General features: G+C 42.2%; 1 protein-coding gene across 1 annotated transcript in view; it reads left to right on the top strand.

The window, feature by feature from the left end:
- LOC307259947 (cytosolic non-specific dipeptidase-like) overlaps window positions 1-23463 on the top strand; it is a gene marked incomplete at its 5' end in the record, with an annotated part of 49146 nt that overhangs the window by 7255 nt on the left and 18428 nt on the right. The window contains 5 exons of the mRNA XM_080040038.1: window positions 4757-4919; window positions 15387-15475; window positions 19804-20001; window positions 20141-20225; window positions 20367-20527. Coding sequence (XP_079896164.1) covers window positions 4757-4919; window positions 15387-15475; window positions 19804-20001; window positions 20141-20225; window positions 20367-20527 — 696 coding nt within the window. The remainder of the gene's footprint in view (window positions 1-4756; window positions 4920-15386; window positions 15476-19803; window positions 20002-20140; window positions 20226-20366; window positions 20528-23463) is intronic.

The raw sequence follows: 23463 nt of genomic DNA, 5'->3' as shown, positions 1-23463 counted from the left end.
TTCCATCTGACTTTTTTAAGACATTTTCAGCCGAATTGTCGCCTTTTTTATGTTCAGTATTCTCAGACTCATTTGACTCAGGTGAACTCCCGCCTTCGTTCTATCAGGCCTGTATTTCCCTGTTGTTAAAAAAGGATAAAGATCCTCTAGATTGTGCATCATACCGACCAATTTCACTATTAAATACAGATGTGAAGATACTTGCTAAAATTCTCGCTCACAGATTGGAAGATGTTCTCCCCTCTATCATATCCCCCGACCAAACTGGGTTTATAAAGGGACGCCAATCATTTTATAATATCCGCCGGCTAATGAACATTTTATATTCCCCCAGAAATATTGAATCAGAATGCCTCGCTTCTATGGATGCTGAAGAAGCATTTGATAGAGTAGAATGGAATTATTTGTTTTTCACCCTTGAAAAATTCGGTTTGGGTCCTGTTTTCACTTCTTGGGTTAAATTATTATATGCATGCCCTTCTGCCTCAGTATTAACAAACAGCCGTTACTCAAGTAGTTTTGATCTGCACCGTGGGACCCGGCAGGGTTGTCCTTTGAGCCCGCTCCTTTTTGCTATTGCAATCGAACCACTTGCGATTGCCATTCGCGGTAACAAACAGATTCAGGGGATATGGAGAGGAGGAATTAAACATAAGGTATCATTATACGCCGATGACTTACTTTTGTTTGTCGCCAAGCCAGCCACCTCTTTACCGGAGGCACTTTCTGTGTTGGAGGTCTTTAGTCAGTTTTCTGGCTATAAACTTAACTTGAGTAAGAGCGAATTCTTTCCGATTAATAAAGAAGCTCTTAAACTTGATTATACAGCTCTCCCACTCAAAGTGGTGACAGATCATCTGAGTTACCTTGGGGTATGTTTTACCAGAAATTTTAAAAACCTATTTAAATCGAACTTCCTCAAATTATTGGATCAGGCGAAGCAAATATTATCGAAGTGGTCTCCTCTGGCTTTCTCTCTCATAGGTAGAATAAATTCAATTAAAATGACATTACTCCCAAAGTTCCTATATCTATTCCAATGTCTCCCCATCTTTCTCCCCAAATCCTTTTTTCAGGCCCTTGACTCTTTAATGATAAATTATATTTGGAATGGTAAACACCCTCGGTTACGGAAAGCTTTTCTTCAAAGACCCAAACAAACAGGTGGAATGGCCCTCCCTAATTTCCAATACTATTACTGGGCTGCTAATATCCGTTCTTTAGTGTACTGGGTGCATTTTCACCTTGACGACTCAGCCCCAGTCTGGGTAACAATGGAGTCCAGCGCTATTAGCCCATTGTCTCTATCTGCCCTCTTAAGCGCCGCACTTCCACTCTCTTCGGCTATTCCCAACAGTAGTCCCGTGATTAAGCACTCCCTTCGAATTTGGACCCAATTTAGGAAGAATTTTGGAATGCAGAATTTTTCACTTTTCAGCCCAATTGCAGCTAATCATTTGTTTACTCCCTCGACGGAGGATGGTGCATTCAAGATCTGGCATAAAAAAGACTTAAAATGCATCGGTGATTTATTTATTAATGATCTATTTCCTAGTTTTTCTCAATTGACAAAACATTTGTCAATGATATCGAAAAGACTAATTTTTTCCGAATTCTGCAAATCAGGCATTTTACGCAGAAGTTAATTCCCCAATTCCCTTATAAACCGCCAGCCAATCATGTCGATTTGTTTCTTTCTGTAAACCCCACATTAAAAGGCTCAATTTCTGTGTTTTTCAACCTTATTTCGAAGTTGCATAGCCCCTCATTAGCAGCTATAAGAACCCTGTGGGAGCAGGACCTAGGTTCTGCCTTCACAGATCACATGTGGGATTCAGTCCTGGATCGGATACACTCTACCTCCATGTGCGCCCGACATGCTCTTGTACAATTTAAAGTAGTACATCGTATCCACATATCTAAAACTAAATTAGCTCGTATGTTCCCCGATGTAGACCCGACCTGTGATAGCTGTAAGAGCGCACCGGCATCACTCTTTCACATGTACTGGTTGTGTCCCACCTTGACTGAGTTCTGGACATCAGTTTTTCAAACAATTTCTGAAGTACTTCAGCATCAAATTGAGCCGAACCCTTTCACTGCAATGTTTGGCATTGCTCCAAATCCGGGCTTGCCTAAAGAGAAGCTGAAGGTACTGGCCTTCACCTCATTACTTGCTCGTAGGGTTATCTTACTCAAGTGGAAAGATCCTGCTCCTCCTTCCCACTCACATTGGATTAGAGACATTATGTCATGTATGAATTTAGAGAAAATACGTTATACTACCCAGGGATCCGAGAATAAATTTGACAGAATTTGGCGCCCCTTCCTAAATTATTTTAAAAAACCAACAACAACAATAGAAGAGTAGCTACCTCCTCCCCTCTTTTATTTGATTTAATTTTATTTCTTTATGTTTTTTTTTGTTTTTTTTATATTGATTGTTTATTTTTGTTTCTTGTAGCGTGTATTTCGTTTATTTAATTTTTAACATTGTGCATTGTTTTTTATGCTGATTTTTTGATGCAGGATTGTTTGTGGTTGGGTGTGGGGGTGGGATATGGGCGGGGTGTGTTCGGGGGAAGAAAAAAGGGGAAAAAACGTAATCATTGTACTGTAATTGCTTCGCAAATCTTTTGTTGAATAAAAAAACCTTTGAAAGAAACCCCGAGTTAAACAAAAGTTTAAAAAGTTGCGTTAAAATGTAAATTTTTACAACAGAATAAAACCTAAACAGTGTGGCTGCTCTCAGCTCGGCTCAGAGGCTAGTTAGCCTGTTAACTCAACAGACTGCTTGTGGTGATGTTACCATAGGTTACGTGACGTTATGGCTTGCCGTGGAATTATCTGTATTAACAAACTGTTTAAGAAAAACCACGGCCAAATGGCCATGGTCCAGTTTTTATTACCAGGCCTAGCTTTAGTCTGATTTGCAAGCAAGGAGCTAATCAGGGCTAACCAATTTTTCTTTCTCTGTCCGTGCCCTTCCCGTCCCATTAACTGTATGTGTTGGTTGGAGCCTGAATAAAACCCAGCTGTTGTCAAATACAAATCAGAGTTTTTGAATCACCTAATGCTAATCACTGACCAATCCAAACAGTGTAGGCTACATTCAACAAACTTGCGCATGCGCAGTTTAGGCAAACTTCAAACAACTTGCTCATGCGCAGTCTGAGAGTGGAAGTGAGCCTCCCAGTGGAGGTCTGCAACGGATGAGCCTGCGGTGGAGGTGTGCAGCCAGACCCCTCTCGGAAAGATTGCAGCTGCTTACTTCAAAAAGCTTGCAGAGACTAAATCTACCTCCTCATTACTGACTAAGACATCAAAGCTGCTTCCCAAACTTTTGCGGGCGCTAAACTAGAGAAAATTATAACGTCCAATTCACAAAGCATGCGCAAAGGGGGAAATGCACGCAAACTTCACTCAAATTGCGCTGCGGACAGCATCCTGGGTGAACCTGTTCATTTGCATATGTAAATTAGGGAATATTCAAAAATTCTGTGCAAAACAAGCCTTGTTACAAATACCACCTAATTCACCAAGACCAGCGCTAATTGCCACAGGCACCGTTAACACACTGTTTTCAACAGTGTTATCCTTGGCTGACAGATGAAGGAAATATGTCCAAAGATCCTTAATATGTTCATCACATCTTTATGCGAACTCAGGTGCCGGGAGCATGTTGCGCAATAATATGGAATCACTACTAGGTCAAATTTAGGTCACAATGCCTACATGCAAAAGTGAGTGGGAGAGGAGTGCACTGCAAAAACATTGATTTTGAGACTACAATTTAAATAAATAACAAATAAAAATCATATTTAAATAATTTACTCAGTTCATTGTGCCAGTCATTATCTAGTCCTATTAAGGTAAAAACATGGCTTATAAAAATGTAGTGTTAAATAAAAATAGAGTTGATAATCAAATAAAACATAGATAAATGGGAAATTACCACACTATTGTTTAATCTTTTTTTATACATCATTTAACAGTTACAGACAAGTGCCTAAATTAAGTTAAAATTTAATTTCAATTTCAATAATATAGGTGTAATGCTTCTTTAAAAAAGCAGTAGAGAAGCAGTGTCTTTGGTGATAAGTTATTTAAATCTCTCGGACACTGGTTCATAATAGGATATTTAAAGTTTTGGTTATATTTGAGTGTATGTTTTATTTTAATCAGCGGTACTACCTTTAAGTTAAGGGGGTAGAAATGAATTATGAGCTTAATATCTTTTTTTTTTTTAAATATATTTTTTGGGCATTTTTATGCTTTTTTTATGCTCAGTTAAACGCAAAAGGAGAGAACATTGCACTCGACTGCCGAACTTTGAGCAAGTGTTTGCACCGGCATATATAACTAGTGCAAATTATTTTGTGAATAAGGTGCTAAAACAGGATTGAGGAAATCATGGAGCTAGTAGTGCACGCAATCCATTCTTTGTGAATGTAGCTCATAGTGTCAGTCTAGAGGTCAACAATCAAAGCCTCACACCAGTTATTAGGGCAAACATAACATGAGCTTTAACTGCATTAAAGTGTCCTGTGAATAAGCAATTATGGATTGAGATTGTCTATCTGTAACTAATTCAGTACTGCTAAGTCTATTGTTGCAACATGTAAAGTAAGCACTTGCTGCACTTTATGGTTCCATAGCAGAGCAACCTGAAAATCCAAAATATCAAGAAAGAAACTACATTAACTATATGTAACACTGTACATGTCGATGTGTGCTCTCATTTAATGTTTTGCAGCTTCCCGATGGGCAGACGTTAGCATTGCCTAAAGTGGTGACATCTCGGTTTGGCAATGACCCAAGCAAACACACAGTGTGTGTCTACGGTCATGTGGACGTCCAGCCAGCGAAGCTAGAGGATGGCTGGGCAACGGATCCCTACAACCTGACTGACATTAATGGTAACAGCCTTAACCCATTGATGACTATGGCAATCTAGAATGCATGTCCTTAATGCCTGAGGGTTTTCTGAAAAAAATAGTATGAATTGTAAAGTCTACCAAAACCTCAATGTCTAAGCCTGTGTAGCACATAGAAACATGAAATAAAATACATTTAAAAGTTAAGGTTCACAGGTGTTATTTAAACATGCTCCCTTAGCGCTTACAAACCAACACATTTTTCTAAAAATCGTCAAAATTGGGGGAGAAAAAAAAGAATAAATAATATAAAATATTTAAAAATAATGTGCTAAACGAGGTTATAATCCTGCTTCCTTTTAGCATGGATAGTAGTGACTGAGTGTGCAGTGGAGGGATAAAGATAGACAGATATAGGAAGGAGAAGATAGCTTTATTTTATTATTTAGTTCAGTTATCACTGGCACCATAAATCCGACTTCCCAGTACAACTGGAACGCAGACTGACTCCTGCTGTCGGGAGCCGATCAGCTGGTCCAAACGGCTGTATACCACGGAGATGAAAACGAAACTGAAACTTAACTATCGCCTGGCTGGGCTGAATTTGAGTTGGAGCAGCAAAATATAGCCTAAATTCATAAATATTGTTAATAAATAGATGCAATGTGTTGTGTGATTTTCGTCAGTAGCCTATAGTAGACCTTGATTCTGCGCTCCGAACGCCACTAACTGTTCTGTAATACACTATCACCGACACAGCTGGCGTATTTTTTTATTATTATTTATTTATTAATTTTTTGATTGGCGTGATTTTCGTCAAACCACACATTTTTTGGGTGGTCATCTGGTCTTAAAAAATCAAGAAAACCCACCTCGTGTATTTGAACCAATGACGGTGCATTCTATGTTGCGCACGCCATGAAAATTAGATAAAGTAACAATGCTGCGCGACGCAGCATCAGGCAGGAGATACAATGTGGCATCGCGCAGCAGCTGTCATCAATGGGTTAAAGCACTTCAGTTATCATTGCCATCGGTGTATGAGTGTGTGTATGAATGGGTGAATGTGGTAAGATATGTAAAGTGCTTTGGGGCTGAGAAAATCGGCTAGAAAAGCGCTATATAAGTCAAGTCCATTTACCATTTACCATTTCAATATTTATGTTTCAATCATGTTTAGATTAGAAGAACTAACGAGGGTTTAACTAATGTGGTTGTTATTTGGAGAAAAATATGTATATATTAGGGCTGTCAAAATTAATGCGGACATCTATTATTATGCAGACTTTACGGGCAAGAAAAGACAGAAAGAGACAGAGAGAGAGAGTAAAGATAGGCTACTTTTTATATATATAGTTTGGGTTTTCAACTTTAATAAAATCACTGAAGATGACTTTTTTAAGCTGACTATTTTACAGCGCAGCACTCATATGCCAGCTGCCCAGAAAGGGAAGAAAACATGGAGTCTCTTTTAGCTTAATATAGTTATAGTTTATAACATGAACGATTGTAAAATATAATTTCCATGAGGCTGTTCAGTCAGAAAGTGACAGATCCTAAATAAAAACTGGCGATCATACTACTACAAAGGACAGTAGCCTACTGCATGTTTAATTATAGCCTACATCAGCATCATACATCTACTACATCTCTTTCCTTTAAAATACATTCAGAATGACACATTGATTTAATGTGAAAGCTTCTCAAGCTGCACACCTTACCGGACCTTTGAGTTTATGACATGCGAGTAAAAAAATAAAACCTCTGAGGCGCTGGCGGACAGTTGGTCGGCATTTTATTAAAGAAAATGAGGCAGTATGCTGTACATACACAAACAGTTACAGTTGAAGGCATTTTCAGTTTTTCCAAATTATTATGACTTCTTAACCCCTCCAACCCCCCCTGCCCCTTTCCCAGCTTCCTCAACATAACAAAAAAAAAGACATAATTCATAAGAGCAAAAAGACAAGGATAGAACAAAGGATATACAAATAATTAAGCAAATAAATTAATAGGCTATAAAACAAAACCTTACACAAAAAAAGATACAAATATAAAATAGTATATTAAAATATGTATATATATACAGTATATGTATTAAATAATAATAATAATAATAATAATAATACTAATAATAATAATAATAATAATAATAAAAAAATCTGTCTCAATATTGTGTTATGCAGATAATGGAATTGTTCCAGTACTTCGCGGCTATAAAAGGCAGAGCAGTCCAGTGTTCATACACTCAACAAAAATATAAACGCAACACTTTTGTTTTTGCTCCCATTTTTCATGAGATGGACTTAAAGATCTAAAATTCATTCCAGATACACAATATTACCATTTCTCTCAAACATTGTTCACAAATCTGTCTAAATGTGTGATAGTGAGCACTTCTGCTTTGCTGAGATAATCCATCCCACCTCACAGGTGTGCCACATCAAGATGCTGATCTGACATCATGATTAGTGCACAGGTGTGCCTTAGACTGTCCACAATAAAAGGCCACTCTGAAATGTGCATTTTTTTACTTTATTGGGGGTCTGGGGACTCAGAACCAGTCAGTATCTGGTGTGACCACCATTTGCCTCATGCAGTGCAACACATCTTCTTCGCATAGAGTTTATCAGATTGTCAATTGTGGCCTGTGGAATGTTGGTCCACTCCTCTTCAATGGCTGTGCGAAGTTGCTGGATATTAGTGGGAAGTGGTGCACGCTGTCGTATACGCCGGTCAAGAACATCCCAAACATGCTCAATGGGTGACATGTCCGGTGAGTATGCTGGCCATGCAAGAACTGGGACATTTTCAGCTTCCAAGAATTGTGTACAGATCCTTGCAACATGGGGCCGTGCATTATCTTGCTGAAACGTGAGGTGATGTTCATGGATGTATGGCACAACAATGGGCCTCAGGATCTCATCACGGTATCTCTGTGCATTCAAAATGCCATCAATAAAATGCACCTGTGTTCTTCGTCCATAACAGATGCCTGCCCATACCATAACCCCACCACCACCATGGGCCACTCGATCCACAACATTGACATCAGCAAAGCGCTCACCCACACAACGCCACACACGCTGTCTGCCATCTGCCCTGAACAATGTAAACCGAGATTCATCCGTGAAGAGAACACCTCTCCAACGTGCCAGATGCCATCGAATGTGAGCATTTGCCCACTCAAGTCTGTTACGGCGACGAGCTGGAGTCAGGTCAAGACCCCGATGAGGACGACGAGCATGCAGTTGAGCTTCCCTGAGACGGTTTCTGACAGTTTGTGCAGAAATTGTTTGGTTATGCAAACCAATTGTTTCAGCAGCTGTCTCAGTGGCTGGTCTCAGACGATCTTGGAGGTGAACCTGCTGGATGTGGAGGTCCTGGGCTGGTGTGGTTACACGTGGTCTGCGGTTGTGAGGCCGGTTGGATGTACTGCCATATTCTCTGAAACGCCTTTGGAGACGGCTTATGGTGGAGAAATGAACATTCAATGCACAAGCAACAGATCTGGTTGACATTCCTGCTGTCAGCATGCCAATTGCACGCTCCCTCAATGCTTGTGGCATCTGTGGCATTTTGCTGTGAGACAAAACTGCACATTTCAGGGTGGCCTTTTATTGTGGACAGTCTAAGGCACACCTGTGCACTAATCATGATGTCAGATCAGCATCTTGATGTGGCACACCTGTGAGGTGGGATGGATTATCTCAGCAAAGCAGAAGTGCTCACTATCACACATTTAGACAGATTTGTGAACAATGTTTGAGAGAAATGGTAATATTGTGTATCTGGAATGAATTTTAGATCTTTAAGTCCATCTCATGAAAAATGGGAGCAAAAACAAAAGTGTTGCGTTTATATTTTTGTTGAGTGTATATACATTACTGCTACAAGAGGGCAGGGTGGTGCACAGGCAGCAGCGGACAGATAACAATTTAATCCAAAGTAGTGTGATGTATTGTAAAGTATGTTTTGGGTTCTACTGAGTAATTTCACTCGCAGGCAGATGGTCAAAATAGCTAATCAACGGTTGCCAGTGACAATATAATGTATCCGAGCAGCTTCTCAGAGCAAATTTAATTTTTTCCAATATTAGAAAGGACAGGATGTCACGAAGCCACGATTTAATTGATGGGGGGAGGCGGGATTTCCATAAGAGCAAAATGCTCCCTTCGAGCGATCAGAGAGGAGAAAGCAATTACATTGGATTGAGTTTTTGTTGCAACATATCCATCTGGAAGTCTTCCAAAAATAGCTACATGAGGAGATGGTGGGATATGAATCTGCACTATTTCAGAAATAACCTTAAAGAATGAATCCCAGAAAGTAAATAACTTTGGGTAAGTCCAAATCATATGGGTTAGGTCACACGGTGAGAGCGAGCATCTATTACATTTATCTTCAACCGTATTTGGGTAAATTTTAGGGAGCTTGGACTTGCTATAATGAATCCTGTGGAGCACTTTAAATTGAATGAGGCTAAGCCACATACATGAAGAGGAAAGTTTGATATTTTTAAGGGCTTTACTCCAAAACTGATCAGAAAGGTTCACTTGTAGTTCGTTCTCCCAGTTCGATTATATTTTTTTAATAGTTCATTCATTTGCCGGCAACAGTAGGTCATATAGATAGGAGACGTGACCTTTAGTAGTGGTGTTAGCTAAGAGAACACGGTCCATACCAGTTACAGTTGGGATAATTGGGAATGCGGACAAATTAGTTATTGCAAAATCCCGTAGTTGAAAATATGTATAGAAATCTGAACTGGCTAATCCAAACATGGCTCGTAGGTGGTTGAAACTTGCAAAGGACCTTTCCACATACAAATCTTTTAATGAACGCAGACCCCCTCTGCCCAGGAATATAAAGCGCAGATCAATTCTGGCAGATGGGTGTTGATTGAGGAAGGGAAGACCACTTAAAATGTCCCCTTATTTGAACCCAGATTTTCAGTGAGGCAATGACAAGGGGGTTAGATGTGTACTGTGAGTAAGGTAAGGGCATTGTGCCGCATGCCATAGCCTGCGGTGATGAAGATATACATGAATCAGACTCCAATTGGCACCAACTGCTCTGTGGGGATGTAAACCAGAGTAAGAGTTTGTGCGCGTTTGCCGCCCAGTAATAAGATTGGAAGTTTGGTAAGCCATGTCCACCTGAAGGTCTGCTCCGCTGCATGGCAGCTTTGCAGATTCTAGGATTTTTACCTGCCCATATGAATTGTGAGATAACAGGGTCAATAGATTTAAAAAACTATCTAGGTAAGAAGATGGGAATGCATTGAAAGAGGTATGATAGCGAGGTAAACATTCATCTTGACTATTTGTACTCTCCCTGCTAGTGAAAAGGGTAAATGGCTCCACCTTTGGAGGTCCAACTTTTTAACATGAGTTGTGTTCATGCAGGGACCTTAGTTGTCGTCTAAGTATTTAAACCCTGAGCTGTTCAACTGGAATGTGATAGACGGTGCTGGGATGTCCAAGACTGGCTGATTAACTGGAAAACATTCGCTTTTTTTAACATTTAATTTGTATCCCGAAAAAGTGCTGAAGGAGTTAAGGATTGATAAGATCCGAGGAATACTAGATGACGGGTTCCGTATGTACAAAAGCAGGTCATCTGCGTAGAGAGAGACTTTGTGTTAGGTTCCCCATCGCTGGATGCCCAGAAAACCTCTTTCCACTTTAAGTGCTATCGAGAGTGGTTCTATGGCGATGGCGATGGCGAAGAGAAGAGGGGAAAGCGGGCACCCCTGGCGTGTTCCATGTGAAAGGGGAAAAGTCTTAGAACGAGAAGTATTTGTGCATACCGATGCTTGAGGAGAGGTGTAAAGCAATAGAATCCAAGATATAAAATTGCTTCTTAAGCCAAAACGTTGCGACCACTCCACCCTGTCGAAGGCTTTCTCGGCATCAAGGGACACGATCGAGGTCATAACAGTCTCCAACCGAAAGGAAAGGGCCTTCGCAAGTATTTTAACATCAACAGACAGTAACGATATCGGATAGAAAGACGCACAGTGTAAGGGATCTTTGTCCTTCTTTTTTTTTTTTTTTAAAGGTATTTTTTGGCATTGTTATGCTTTATTGATAGTTTAGAGACAGAGGTGAAATGGGGCAGAGAGGGGAGTGACATGCAGAGACCGACCGCGGGCTGGAATCGAACCCGGGTCCTTTCTGGCCGACGCCCATGGGGGGGACGCCCTACCAACTGAGCTAAGGGCGCCCCCCTCGTCCTTCTTTAATATAAGAGAAATGGCCTGGGTGAGGGTGAGTGGCAAGCAGCCCTGCTGGTGCGACTGTGTAAACATCCTCAGTAGTAATTGAGGAAATTTTCCCATACATTTAAAAAAAAATCCACCGGAAAACCGTCCGGTCCGGGTGATTTGGATAACAGACCGGGTGGTCTGTTATCCTCTGAAATCAAGGGTACGTCTAGTGCTGTGAAAAATTCAGACATGGATCTATTAGACATAGGAGTTATTGGAGGACTCCGACGTATAAAGCTGAATAGAATGTTTTAAAAACTTTATTAATTTCTACAGGGTCAGATGTAAGTGCACCGGTGTGAGTACAGATCTGGGTAATCTGGTTGGAAGCAGTCTTAGTTTTCAGCTGGTGGGCTAATAACTGACTCGACTTATCTCAAAACTCATACTGAGTGCCTCTGGAGCGGAGCAGAAGTTGTTCAGCCTCTCTTGTTGTCAAAAGTTCAGCCCTCAGTTTCAACCTTTCCTTGTAAAGGTCAGGTGATTGATCGTTTGAGTAGCGATGGTCTAAAGTGTCAATGGATTTTTCAAGTTCTTTTTGGCGCGCTCTGCGATTTTTATCAATATAGGACGTATATGAAATAATTTTACCCCCAATAAATGCCTTTAGGGTTTCCCATAATAGCATAGGGCTGATGCCTTCCGTGAAATTGTGTACACAAATTGTGTATCACTCTCCCTTTTAGCTTTTCTTCATTGCATTTTCTTTTTTTTTCTTTGATGGTTCAGGCCCGTTATCAGTCATTATGACGACAAATAACTGTCTCAAACAAGGCTCCCGCTCCCCTTCCCTCACCTGGAGGGATAGGCTTCTCAAATCGCGTTGCTGCGCTAGACTGAAATCTGCGACCAATACGAATATGTGACCATAAAGCCTGCATGCGCAAACCGAAAATTCGACTGGGTGTGCGACCAGACCAAATGCAGTAATAAAAACTATATAAAAATGTCTTTCTTTGCACTGATGGTCTCGTTTGCTGTTAAAGGTAATTTATGACTATCAGAGGAAACATGAGGCTGTTTTAAAGATATTTAAATGTTACTCGTAGTGGCTTTAATGAGCGTATTCTTACCACCTGTCCACCACCCTTCTGTGAATGGGCTACGTCAGCCATAGCACACAGATCGATATGAAGTGTAACATACCAGCACTGCAGTCTGTGAATGGTTCCAGAGCAAATGAGAGAAAGAAAAGGTAAATAACTGCTACATTGAAAGACACAGTGAGACTGATGGGACATAAAACTAAACTAACAAAATACACAAAAAAGGAAGTTGGATTACTTACTCCAGCCATGCCCATCCCCACCTCCCCAAACCCCACAGCTTCCCTAACCCTTTGGTTATCATACCTCTTCGCCAATTGCATTGGCGAATGCTATTCAACCTAAAAAATTAAGTGCATATCTTAGATACACACACATACACATAAAGGACATAAGAATCAAAACAGAATAAAGTGGGTGGGGATTATTACAGTAATTTAAGACAAAGATCATAATAATAGTAAAAAAAAAAAATAATAATATTAATAATTAATGAAATTAAAGATAAACCGCTGATTTAGTACCAGATCAGTTAAGTCCACCTGGGACATATCACTATAGTACAAATCCAGGGAGCGGATTTCAGTGCAGAGGATATCAAGCAGCAGTAGTGTCACAATTACAGTAGGCTATATTCAGCCTTGATAGCCCAACATACATGAAAGCATTTCTTCTCAGTAAAGCGAACTAACGGGGCAGGAGCGATAACAAGAGTAACAGCACAGTCATAGCTCCTAACAAGAGAAACAGCACAGTCATAGCTCGTAAGAGCAGAACATTATCAGCAGTAGTAATGAAGCCCAACAGATTGCTGAGAGGATGTCAGCTAAGTTAACATAACAGCTGGGATCGGCTCACCTGATTGTTGACAAACACCTCTCTGTTTGCAGGCCTCTCAGACGACCAATTTTTGCACTTGGTAGCGGTGGAAGCGAATAATAACATCCTGTGGCTTCCCCCCCGGGGGTGGTTTGGATGAGGGCTCGATGTGCACGGTCAAGTTCGGGGGGAGTTGGTAGTATTTGGCTTCCGGGTAGTTCCACAAGCATGTCTGAAAAGAAAGTTTTCGGCCGGGGCCCCTCAATAGACTCTGGCAGCCCGATTATCCTGATATGACTCCTCCGGCTCCGACCCTCCAGGTCCGCTGTCTTTGCTGCTAACCTAGCGTTGCTATCAGCTAACGTGGTGCACTTCTCCTCGAGCAAACACATACGCTCTTCCAGGTTAGCGTTTCACTCCACCGAGAAGATGCGCTGGCTGTGATCTTCTACTGTGGCTTGGGTTTGAGTCAGTTTCTCTTCCAGAGATGAAAAGGCCATTTTAAACTGAGATGAAATGGCTGCTCTGTTCCTCTAGCAGCTCAGCTATGCTAGCAACACAGGGACCACCACACGTGCCATGGGCTTCTGCCTTTTTGGCGTCGTCTTTCTTCTATTGTTTGCCTTGTTTCTATGACATTTTGCCAGCTTTACATAGATACCAAGTTAATTGTTCGTTTGTGCGTATTTGAAGAGGTCTGCGGTGGTTAGAGCTATTATTTTTGGAAAAAGAAGCAAAGCTAATGCAGCCACTACATTCTGATTCCCAACCGGAAGTCCAGATTCCCATGTTAACAAGTGAAACCGTTCACACTTCTCGCCTGGCAGCGCGTCCCTGAAGTCAGCGCCGTGCGGCTCAGGGAGCGTGTCGGCTCGGGCTCAGCGTCTGACAGGAAGAAGACCGTGAAAATTATAAGTTTGACATCTTACTAGCCACAAAACTTGGCAGAGACAAAACATTTTTAACCTCATGAAACCACAATAATCTGATGCTTTTCTTCTAGTTTAACCCTGTTAAATCAAGAATATAGTTCTCTCCCTCTCTTTCTCCCACACACACACACACACACACACACACACACACACACACACACACACACACACACACACTCTGTCTTGCTCAACAACAACAAAAAGTGATAGCTTTGCCATCAACTATTCCTCTTTCTTTTTTGTGCCACATCAAGCATAGTTAGTTTATGCTTAGTTAATTCTAACTAAGCATTAACTAAGCAGTTATTAACAGTTAGTCAATGCTAAGTTAATGCTTATTTAGCATTAACTAAGCATTAACTAGTCTCGCAAAGCCAGACCAAACTACAGCAAGTAGTACGGTCTGGAAGCACTCTGTTTAGAGCCGTCTATTCGGGGGGGGAAACTGGGCTGGCCTGTTTTTATTTCTTTAAACCAATCACAATCATCTAGGGCAGGGCTAACCCCAGGAAACAGCAGCGGTGTCCTGCAAAATAGTGTCGGGGGGAGAACTTATTTTGATGGAACGTCTTCACGTCCAGAGGCTGTCAGAGAAATGGCTAAATCTAACCCGCAAACGCCACAAAAAAAAAAATTAAAGACAAAAGGAATACACATAGTGTGTTGCTTTCTAACCAGCATGTCAAGACACCATACACTTTAGCCCCCGAAGAGCTCACGGGATAACTTAACTGGAATTAACTTGCCACGTAGTCACGCAGTTATCTCTGGTAACATTATCATCGGCGGCCCGTTGTCCTGTAAATCACCAAAGAAAGGGAACGGCGAATCTTAATATAACTGGTTATAAGGTCCGGTGCTCAATTCAAACCCCCACGCTTCATTTTCCAGAGTTTATGAGGGTATTACTGCCCCGGGGAAGTTGTACAATGAAGTTGGACAGCTAGGCTAAGCTAAGCTAGGCTGCGTCCCGGACCACCGCCGCCAATATTATTATCCCGAAGTATCGCCACACTTTATTTCTGTCTACAGTATTATTTTTGTCTACAGTAATGTGACTTCTCACACCCTGTGTGTGTGTGTGTGTGTGTGTGTGTGTGTGTGTGTGTGTGTGTGTGTGTGTGAGGGAGGGAGGGAGGGAGGGAGGGAGAGCACTGCACAGAAGCACACAGGTTGACTGTGAGCGAATTGTTTCCTAGTTTGAGGGGGAGCTCAATACGGGAACGCCAGCAACAGGAAATGGAGGCGTAGCGTAGTTAGCCGACGCCAGCGCTAATAGACGCTGGCGGAAACGGTTCAGCCAGACTAAGCATTAACTAACAGTTAATTAATGTACTCTTGTTCTAAAGTGTTACCATTGCTTATTCTCCACTGTTATACTCAACATTTAAAAAAAATCGTATTATCTTATCAAACTAATTTTAGATTATTGTGCATGTAGGAAACCTTTATGGAAGAGGAGCATCAGACAACAAGGCCCCGGTTTTAGCCTGGATCCATGCTGTGGAGGCTTACCAGACCCTCAATATGGTGAGAGTTAAAAATGTACAATACCAATGTTGTATCACTGTATAAGTCTGTGTACATTGCCGACAAGTTTTGCCCCTTTGCTCTGTGAACCAAACGCAACTTATCCAGCGTATTTGCACTGGTTCTCTCGCTGTAGAAAAGCAAAGAACTGGTTCCCGATTAGTCACCTGCTCCGAACCGGCCCTCTAACTGTGTATGAGAACTCAACTAGTTCAGTTTCCAATGTCCCCTCACTTGCGAACAAGACTCTGGTGTTTGAACTCCTTCACAAGCGGTAACTTCTCATTCCGTACTTACTGAGAATCGGCGGTACCGCCCCCTGGGGGGCGTTCGTACAACCTAGGGGGGCGCTGGGACCAGGGGGGATCTCAAGGAGGACTTCTTGTTTGGGCAGTATCTCACCACCGACACACGCGGACAGAACATCTTCACCGCCCTGGCCGAGTTCCTGCAAGAGAGGGCCTTCCCGATGGAGAACATCATCGCCTGTGCCACGGACGGAGCGCCGGCTATGGTCGGCAGGTACCGCGGCTTTGCGAAACTGCTGAAGAAACAGGTGCCACATGTGCTTACCATGCACTGTGTACTGCACCGTCACAACTTGGTGGCAAAGCACATATCCGACTCGCTCCATCAGTCCCTTAATGTAGCGGTCAAAGCGATAAACAAAATAAAATCCCATGCGCTGAATGACCGGCTCTTCAGGCAACTTTGTGGAGAGAACGACGAGTCTTTTCAGCGCCTCCTATTCCACACAGAGGTGCGCTGGCTCTCCAAGGGGAACTGTTTGGCCAGGCTGTGTGAGCTGTTCCCCACTGTCCTCGAATTCCTGGAGAAGACCGAAGATACTTTGAAAGTCCAGCTATGGGGCTGCCGCCACGACGTCTTCTATCTTTCCGACTTCTTTGGGAAGATGAACGAAGTGTCGCTGAAGCTCCAGGGAAATGGTGTGACGCTAATCCATTCAAAGGCCGCCATACGCACTCTCCTCGCGAAGCTGGAGCTGTATGGACACAATTTGAGCAGGCGTCAGTTCAACAACTTCCCACTGTTGGCTAAGGTAGGCTAATAATTATTTATACAATCTGATTGGCCGAAACATTTAACTAGCCTACATGTGTCACTCCGCTCTACATGTGTTCCTTATTACTGCCACAGTGTTTGTTGCTTAGCAACAGTTAAATCCCAGTCTCGGATCTATTTTTGTTGGCAGGGTCAAAAAAATAATTTCATAAACAAACAAATCATAATCTTTTGCTGTCGCTGATTAGCCTACTATTAACAAATAAATGTAGTAGGCCTACTGTTGTATAAAAGCAATAGCCTATAACACCGGAGGTCGTGCTGAATATCAGCTGTGATTATTTTCGGCATTCGGCCCGCTGCCTTGTAGCATGTGATATTGCTTAATTATTAGTCTGCCATTGTCATCAATAAAATAACTTAGGCCCTACTGTAATGACTTACATTCAGGTGTTGGATGAACTGACCGATGACCATCTGGTGGTGTACGCGGACCACTTGAAGGCCGTCAAGGCTGATATGGAGGTCCGCTTCAGCGATCTGGACCAGTTGGCCGTTCCCGATTGGGTGATGGAGCCGCTCCAACACGACGCAGCCAGCAGCGAGGAGGCCATCCAAGAGAGCCTCATTGACCTCCAGAATGACGCTGAGGCGATGGCCACGTTTCGCACCTCTGTTTGCCGAGCATTGTGGATAGCACACGGACAGCGTTTCCCTCTGTTGTGGGAGAGAGTCCACCTTCTCCTCTTCGCTTTCCCCACGTCCTATCTCGTTGAGCAGGGATTCAGCCAAGCACTGCACATGCAGTCAAAATATCGCAACCGTCTCAACCTGGTCAGCTCTGGTGCTCTTCGATTGAAATTGACGTCTCAGTGTCCCAACGTCAAGGTGCTGGCAGCGGGCCACCAACCGCAGGGCTCTCACTAATTTATTATCCAGCTGCTCTGAGCGTCTTCACAAAATGACCGTTGCATTTTACATCCCCAACTTAAATAGGCCTAATTAGGCCTCGTGCACGTTCTGTTTCGTGATTGGTTGAACAGTTAACGGTTATTCACCTCATAATTAATACAATGTGCATGCTGTTCACGTGATGTGCACCTGTTTTTTTCCATTATAAAATGACACATGTTGTTACCTACGTTCAATGTTTCTATTGATTAAAAAGAAAAAATAGATTACAACCAATGCTGATAGTGTTTTTTCTTTTTATGCAACCAGCCACCTGACAGTGAGTTAAATCTGCCTATCATAGAACAGGCTCATATTGGGATTTTTTTTAAATAATTCTTATAAGAAACCAAAACAGCACAGAAAATATGTTTTATTGTTGATAGAGGATGTAGCCAAAACATATTCTTAATTGTGTGTGTGTGTGTGTTTGTGTGTTTTTTTTTTTTTTGGGGGGGGGGGGCGCTAGAGTATCTCGGTAAGGTTAGGGGGGCGTTTGCTCAAAAAAGGTTGAGAACCACTGCTGTAAACCAATCCATCAGGATCACATAATCTACGGAAAGCAGCAATGCAATCCTCAGTCCGTGATATCCTGTCCATGAATATAACAAACAGGGTTGGTGACAAAGCTCAGCCCTGGAAGAGGGAAACTCCCACTGAATCCCATACCTAACCAAATCACAGTACTGCAAAGAACCCAGATACAACTCTCACTTTGATTGTACCGAGGGAGACCAGATCATAAGCCTTCTACAGATCCACAAAGCACTTGAAGGTAAGAACGGAATCCACATAGTTCCTGTTCAATCTGAGATTTGACTATGCGCCAGACCTTCCTTTCAAGTACCTTGGAGTAGACTATACCAGAGAGGCTGAGTAGTGTGATACCCCTGCTACTGACAATCACCCTTTGGTCCCCCTTTTTGAACAGGGGAAACCCCTGTCAGAAGATGTGTCATCTAAGACAGCCCATCCCCCCAAAGTATTCTAAATTTTTAGATGGATCTCATCAATCCCCAGGGTTTTTCCACTGGCGTTCTTGTTGACTACCTCAGTGATTTCCACCAGGGAAATGTAGCCTCCAGCTCTGCCTCTACAATAGAGGGTGGATTAGTTGAGTTTAGGTGTTCCTCCAAATGCTCCTTCTACCGCCCCATTAACTCCTCAGTTGCAATCACAAGTGTCCCATCATTCCCTGTTTCCACCTCTTGAGGTGTCGGATGGTATTCCAAATGTACTTTGTAGTAGACTGGGAGTCCTTCTCCATTGCTTCTTTGAACTCAGCCCTCACCTTATGCTTTGCCTCTTCCACAGCAAAGGCTGCTGCCCATATGGTGCAATTGCCTCCGGAGTTCCCGGGAAAACATATCTCGGAAGGACTCCTAATTCAATAGGACAGCTTCCATGAACACCATGGTCCACCATGCTGGTCAAGGGTTTCTGCTTAACACCAGATTGTGATTGGCCCCTCTCTTTTCCAGAGTGTCCTATAGATGCAGCCTCAGATCAAATGATAGGATCCCAAATCGATCATCAACCTTTGGCCTAGGGTGCTCTTGTACCAAGTACATTTATGAGCATCCTTGTGTTCCACCATGGTGTTCGTTACAGAAAATCCATGACTAGCAAAGATGTCCAATTACAAATTATCGCTTGTTTAGGTCAGGGAGGCCGTTCATGCCAGTCATGCCTCTCAAGGTGCCGCTACGCTGCCAACTTGTTTGTTGAAGTATCCAAGCAAAACTATGGAGTCCCCTACCGTGTTCCCATGCAGAACTCCATTCATACTCTGAGCTGCTGTTCGGTGCATAAGCAGACAACAGTCCCCCCATAACCTGTAGGTATAGGGAGGCAACACTCTTGTCTACTGGAATAAACTCCAACGTGGCGGCACAAAGCAGAAGTATAGGGTCCAACCCATCTCCAAAAGAAGGGTTTCTGAACCAAGACTTTGCATAGACTTCCCTCACAAGTTCTCACTCTTTCCCAAACAGAGAGATGAGGTTCCACATCCACCTGGGCCCATTCTGTCTAGCCCCTGGAATTCACTGTAAGCGCATCTGTCCCCTGTGGTTCTCCCCGTGGGTGGTGGCTCCAGAGGGTGCCTCAGCCAGAAGCTGGATGTATTAAGGGGAAGGAATTGTGTGGGAGTGACAAGATGTGTCTTACATGAAGCTAATGACTCATGTTAGTCCGCAAAGCATGTTAGAACCCCATTACAATTTCATAAAAAGGCATGCTTGTCATCAATGATTAGATAATTTTCCTACTGCTCATTGTCCACTTGCTGTAACTGCCACTTTCTACCAAACATATCTAACAGTAGTAGCACCATCTTGCATTCTGTTCACCAGGAACTGCCAGTGAATGTGAAGTTTGTCATTGAGGGCATGGAGGAGACGGGCTCTAATGGCCTGGACGCTATGATCCTGGCCCAGAGAGACACCTTCTTCTCTGACGTGGATTACATCGTTATCTCAGACTGTGGCTGGCTGAGCAGACGGCCGGCCCTCACCTACGGCACCAGAGGAAACTGCTACTTCTTTGCCGAGGTTGTGTAACGATTCTACCAGAAACACAGATCCAAACTATTATGTATTGTTTCAAATGTTGTACCTTATCCTTGCTCATACACACACTCTGCACCTGGTTGTCACATGCTGTAACATTTTCCCTAATGTGTGTTTGAAGGTCCAAGGACCTAAACATGACTTACATTCTGGCGTTTATGGAGGCACTGTGATCGAACCAATGACTGACCTCATTGGCATTCTTGGTGAGCATATTTTAGCATTTTTAGTGGTATACTCCATTATTCATTCACACGGTCATTCCTTACCCCTTAGCCACCAAGGAAGTTTGGTAGCCGGTTGGGAGAACCACAGCAATAATATTCTATTGTTAATACTTGATCTAGACACAATGATCAGCCCCAGTGGTAAGGTCCTGATACCTGGAATCAGAGAGGCTGTGGCTTCACTCTCTGATGAAGAATGGAGAATGTACCAGGACATCCATTTTGATATAGACAACTACAAGAACAAGATCGGTGTTAATCAGCTCATGTACAGCAACAAGGTATGAGTATATTCCTGAAAATGGTCCAAATAATCTTCTTGAGGCACATACACTGCCTGGCCAAAAAAAAGTCAAAAATGTTGTTGGACCATCTTTAGCTTTGATTACGGCACATACTGTATACGTAACACATTTTGATGAGCTTTATTTGGCACAGGGTTGCTTAGAACCTAGACCTGACCAACGGAAGCAACCCCAGATCATACTGTACACTGCCACACAGGCTTTAACGGCACTACAGTGCTGGCCAAAATGATTAGAACACTTGGCATTCCAGTTGTTTTTGTTGAATTGGCCATTATTATACCCATAAAACAACTTAAATATCAACAAAGTCATCACTATGCTCTATGAAACATAGAATAGAGCCATGATAAAGACATTTAGGTCATTTCCCTTACCAAAAACGAGTTAGGCCTATTTCACACAAGCACTGTAAAGTACACTTTGGGCCACCATGATGCAATTCACACTAAAACCAAAAGGGGAGAAGTAAAAAAAAAAATAAAAAAAAAACTTTCAGACTAACAAATAAAGCATCTCTAAATGAGTCAGTACTGAAGAAATACCTTATGAGAACTGTGAGGAGATCAACACCACAATGACTATAGGTGCAAAAGTGTCTGTCTTTAAGAACTGCGTCGGTAACTGGAAGAAGAAGGACTTGTAGAATAGCAGCAAAGAAACCCTTATTGAAAGAGTAAAATAGAGTGAAATGCCTTAAATTTGAAAAAGAACACAAGAAATTGACAAAGGAAGATTGGTCTAAAGTGTTGTAGACTGATAAGTCGAAGTTCGAACATTTTAGCAAAAGGCGAAGAATGTTTGCTCGATGTAGGGAGGGGCAGAGATATAAAAATGAGTGTCTCTTGCCAACAGTTAAACATGGAGGCGTAGTATTATGGTGTGGAGTGCCATGTCAGCCACAGTAACCGGAGACTTAGTGAAAGTAGATGGCATCATAGAGTATACCACAACATTCTTGTGAGGCATGGAGTACCATCTGGGAGTCATCATATTGGGCCTAGATTTATTTTTCAATGGGACAATGACCCTTAAAGCTCACATATTATGCACTTTGCTGTCAATTGTATATGGTCTAAGTAGTCCCTAATACTTATTTTTTTAGATGTTTGCTGAAAAACCCGTTCAGATCATTTATTGTAGCAAGCCTCTATACCCTGATTGTCCTCTGGTCTCAGGATGACCTATATTTGTCTCTCGAGGATAAATAAAAGTTAAATGAAAATGAAAAATGAAATCTGTGCGATCTGGCTGGCCCCTCCCACCTCTCTGCCGGGCTTTCTTTATATGTCCATGGGGCTCTCCCACCGTCTCTGCCGTGCTCTCGCGATACTAGAGAGACAAGACACTGCGTGACTGCGAACACAGTTTTTACCCGGAGCTAAGCCATAGCTGTTTTAAACCAGTGAAAACAGTAGCTTTAAAGTGTGATTTCTACAGGAATATCTTCCCATCCTTTGTCATGTTAAAAACGAGTCATTTTCAGACTGCTGTGGGGAATATAAACAGCGTGTTATGAGCAAAAGCTGGTTGCTTGTCCCAAAGCTAATAGCTATACACCAGTCAGGCAAACCTACCAATAAAAACTATTATTTTAGTTTCACCGTTTAAAAAAAGCTCAGGTAGCTTCCTATCCGTTGTGTTATTAAAAACGAGGCATTATTAGACTGCAAGGGGAAAGCTAAGTTAGTGTATTAGGAGCAAAACTTGGTGCTACAACCGAAGCTACATGGGCGCTAACGCTAAAAATAAGACTCAGACGATTTAAACCAGTGAAAACAGTAGCTTTAAAGTGTGATTTCTACAGGAATATCTTCCCATCCTTTGTCATGTTAAAAACGAGTCATTTTCAGACTGCTGTGGGGAATATAAACAGCGTGTTATGAGCAAAAGCTGGTTGCTTGTCCCAAAGCTAATAGCTATACACCAGTCAGGCAAAACTACCAATAAAAACTATTATTTTAGTTTCACCGTTTAAATAAAAGCACAGGTAGCTTCCTATCCGTTGTGTTATTAAAAACGAGGCATTAATAGACTGCTGTGGTTAAGATAAATTAGTGGAGTATGAGCAAAAGCATTCTGTGTTGATGTATGTAACATTCAGGCTGTACTAAGGGCATCTTGTCGCTTAGCGGGGAAAACAACATGGCTGTCGCTCGGAAAATTTTCCATCGGATCTCGGGGCCGTGGACCAATAAGAAATGGGGGGGGGGGGGGTGGGGTTATCATAGACTAGTGCACGGTGGACGTTTCTGGGGGGGAAGCATGGACATATAAAGAAAATATGGGGATGTGGCTGTGCCGACTAGCACGTAATAGTCGGCGAGAATTCTGACTGGAGTATATTGGGGGGAGGGGTGGGGGTTTCAGAAAGGGGGAGAGTGAGAAAAGGAGAGATTGTTATTTTTTTTTATATTTTGGCAGTCTCTAGGCACACCGTGGACCCATGGATATGTTAGAACACATTTAAAAAGTGCATTTAGCATAATATGTGACCTTTAACATATCTAGCTAAACATTCTTTAACTTTATCTAGTTAAATAATGTTTAATCTATCTGGGACATAAGGGATCTGCTGGAACTTTGAACATAATGGACTGGCCCCCTCAAAGTCCCGACCTCAACCCCATCAAGCTAATTTGGGGTGAGTTGGAAAATGAACTGGACAGATCTATTGTGTATTCAAAGGAAAGCCTTTGGCTTGAGTTGTAGAAGGCATGTGATAACATTAGTGTTGAAGTTTTCAGGAAATATTGTTGACTTTATGCCAGAGAGATGTGCTGCTGTGATTGCTGCAAAAGGTGGACATACCAAATATTAAAGTTAAAAGTGGATAAAAACAGTAGGACTGACTTCATTTGATATTTGTTGTGCTCAGAACAACCATCTGCAAATCTCATGAACATTTTGAC

This window comes from Ammodytes marinus (assembly GCF_949987685.1).
Source record: "Ammodytes marinus genome assembly, chromosome: 13".
Classification (NCBI taxonomy): Eukaryota; Metazoa; Chordata; class Actinopteri; order Uranoscopiformes; family Ammodytidae; genus Ammodytes; species Ammodytes marinus.
The sequence above is the reverse complement of the archived record's forward strand: the minus strand, read 5'-3'. Positions and strand labels throughout refer to the sequence as shown.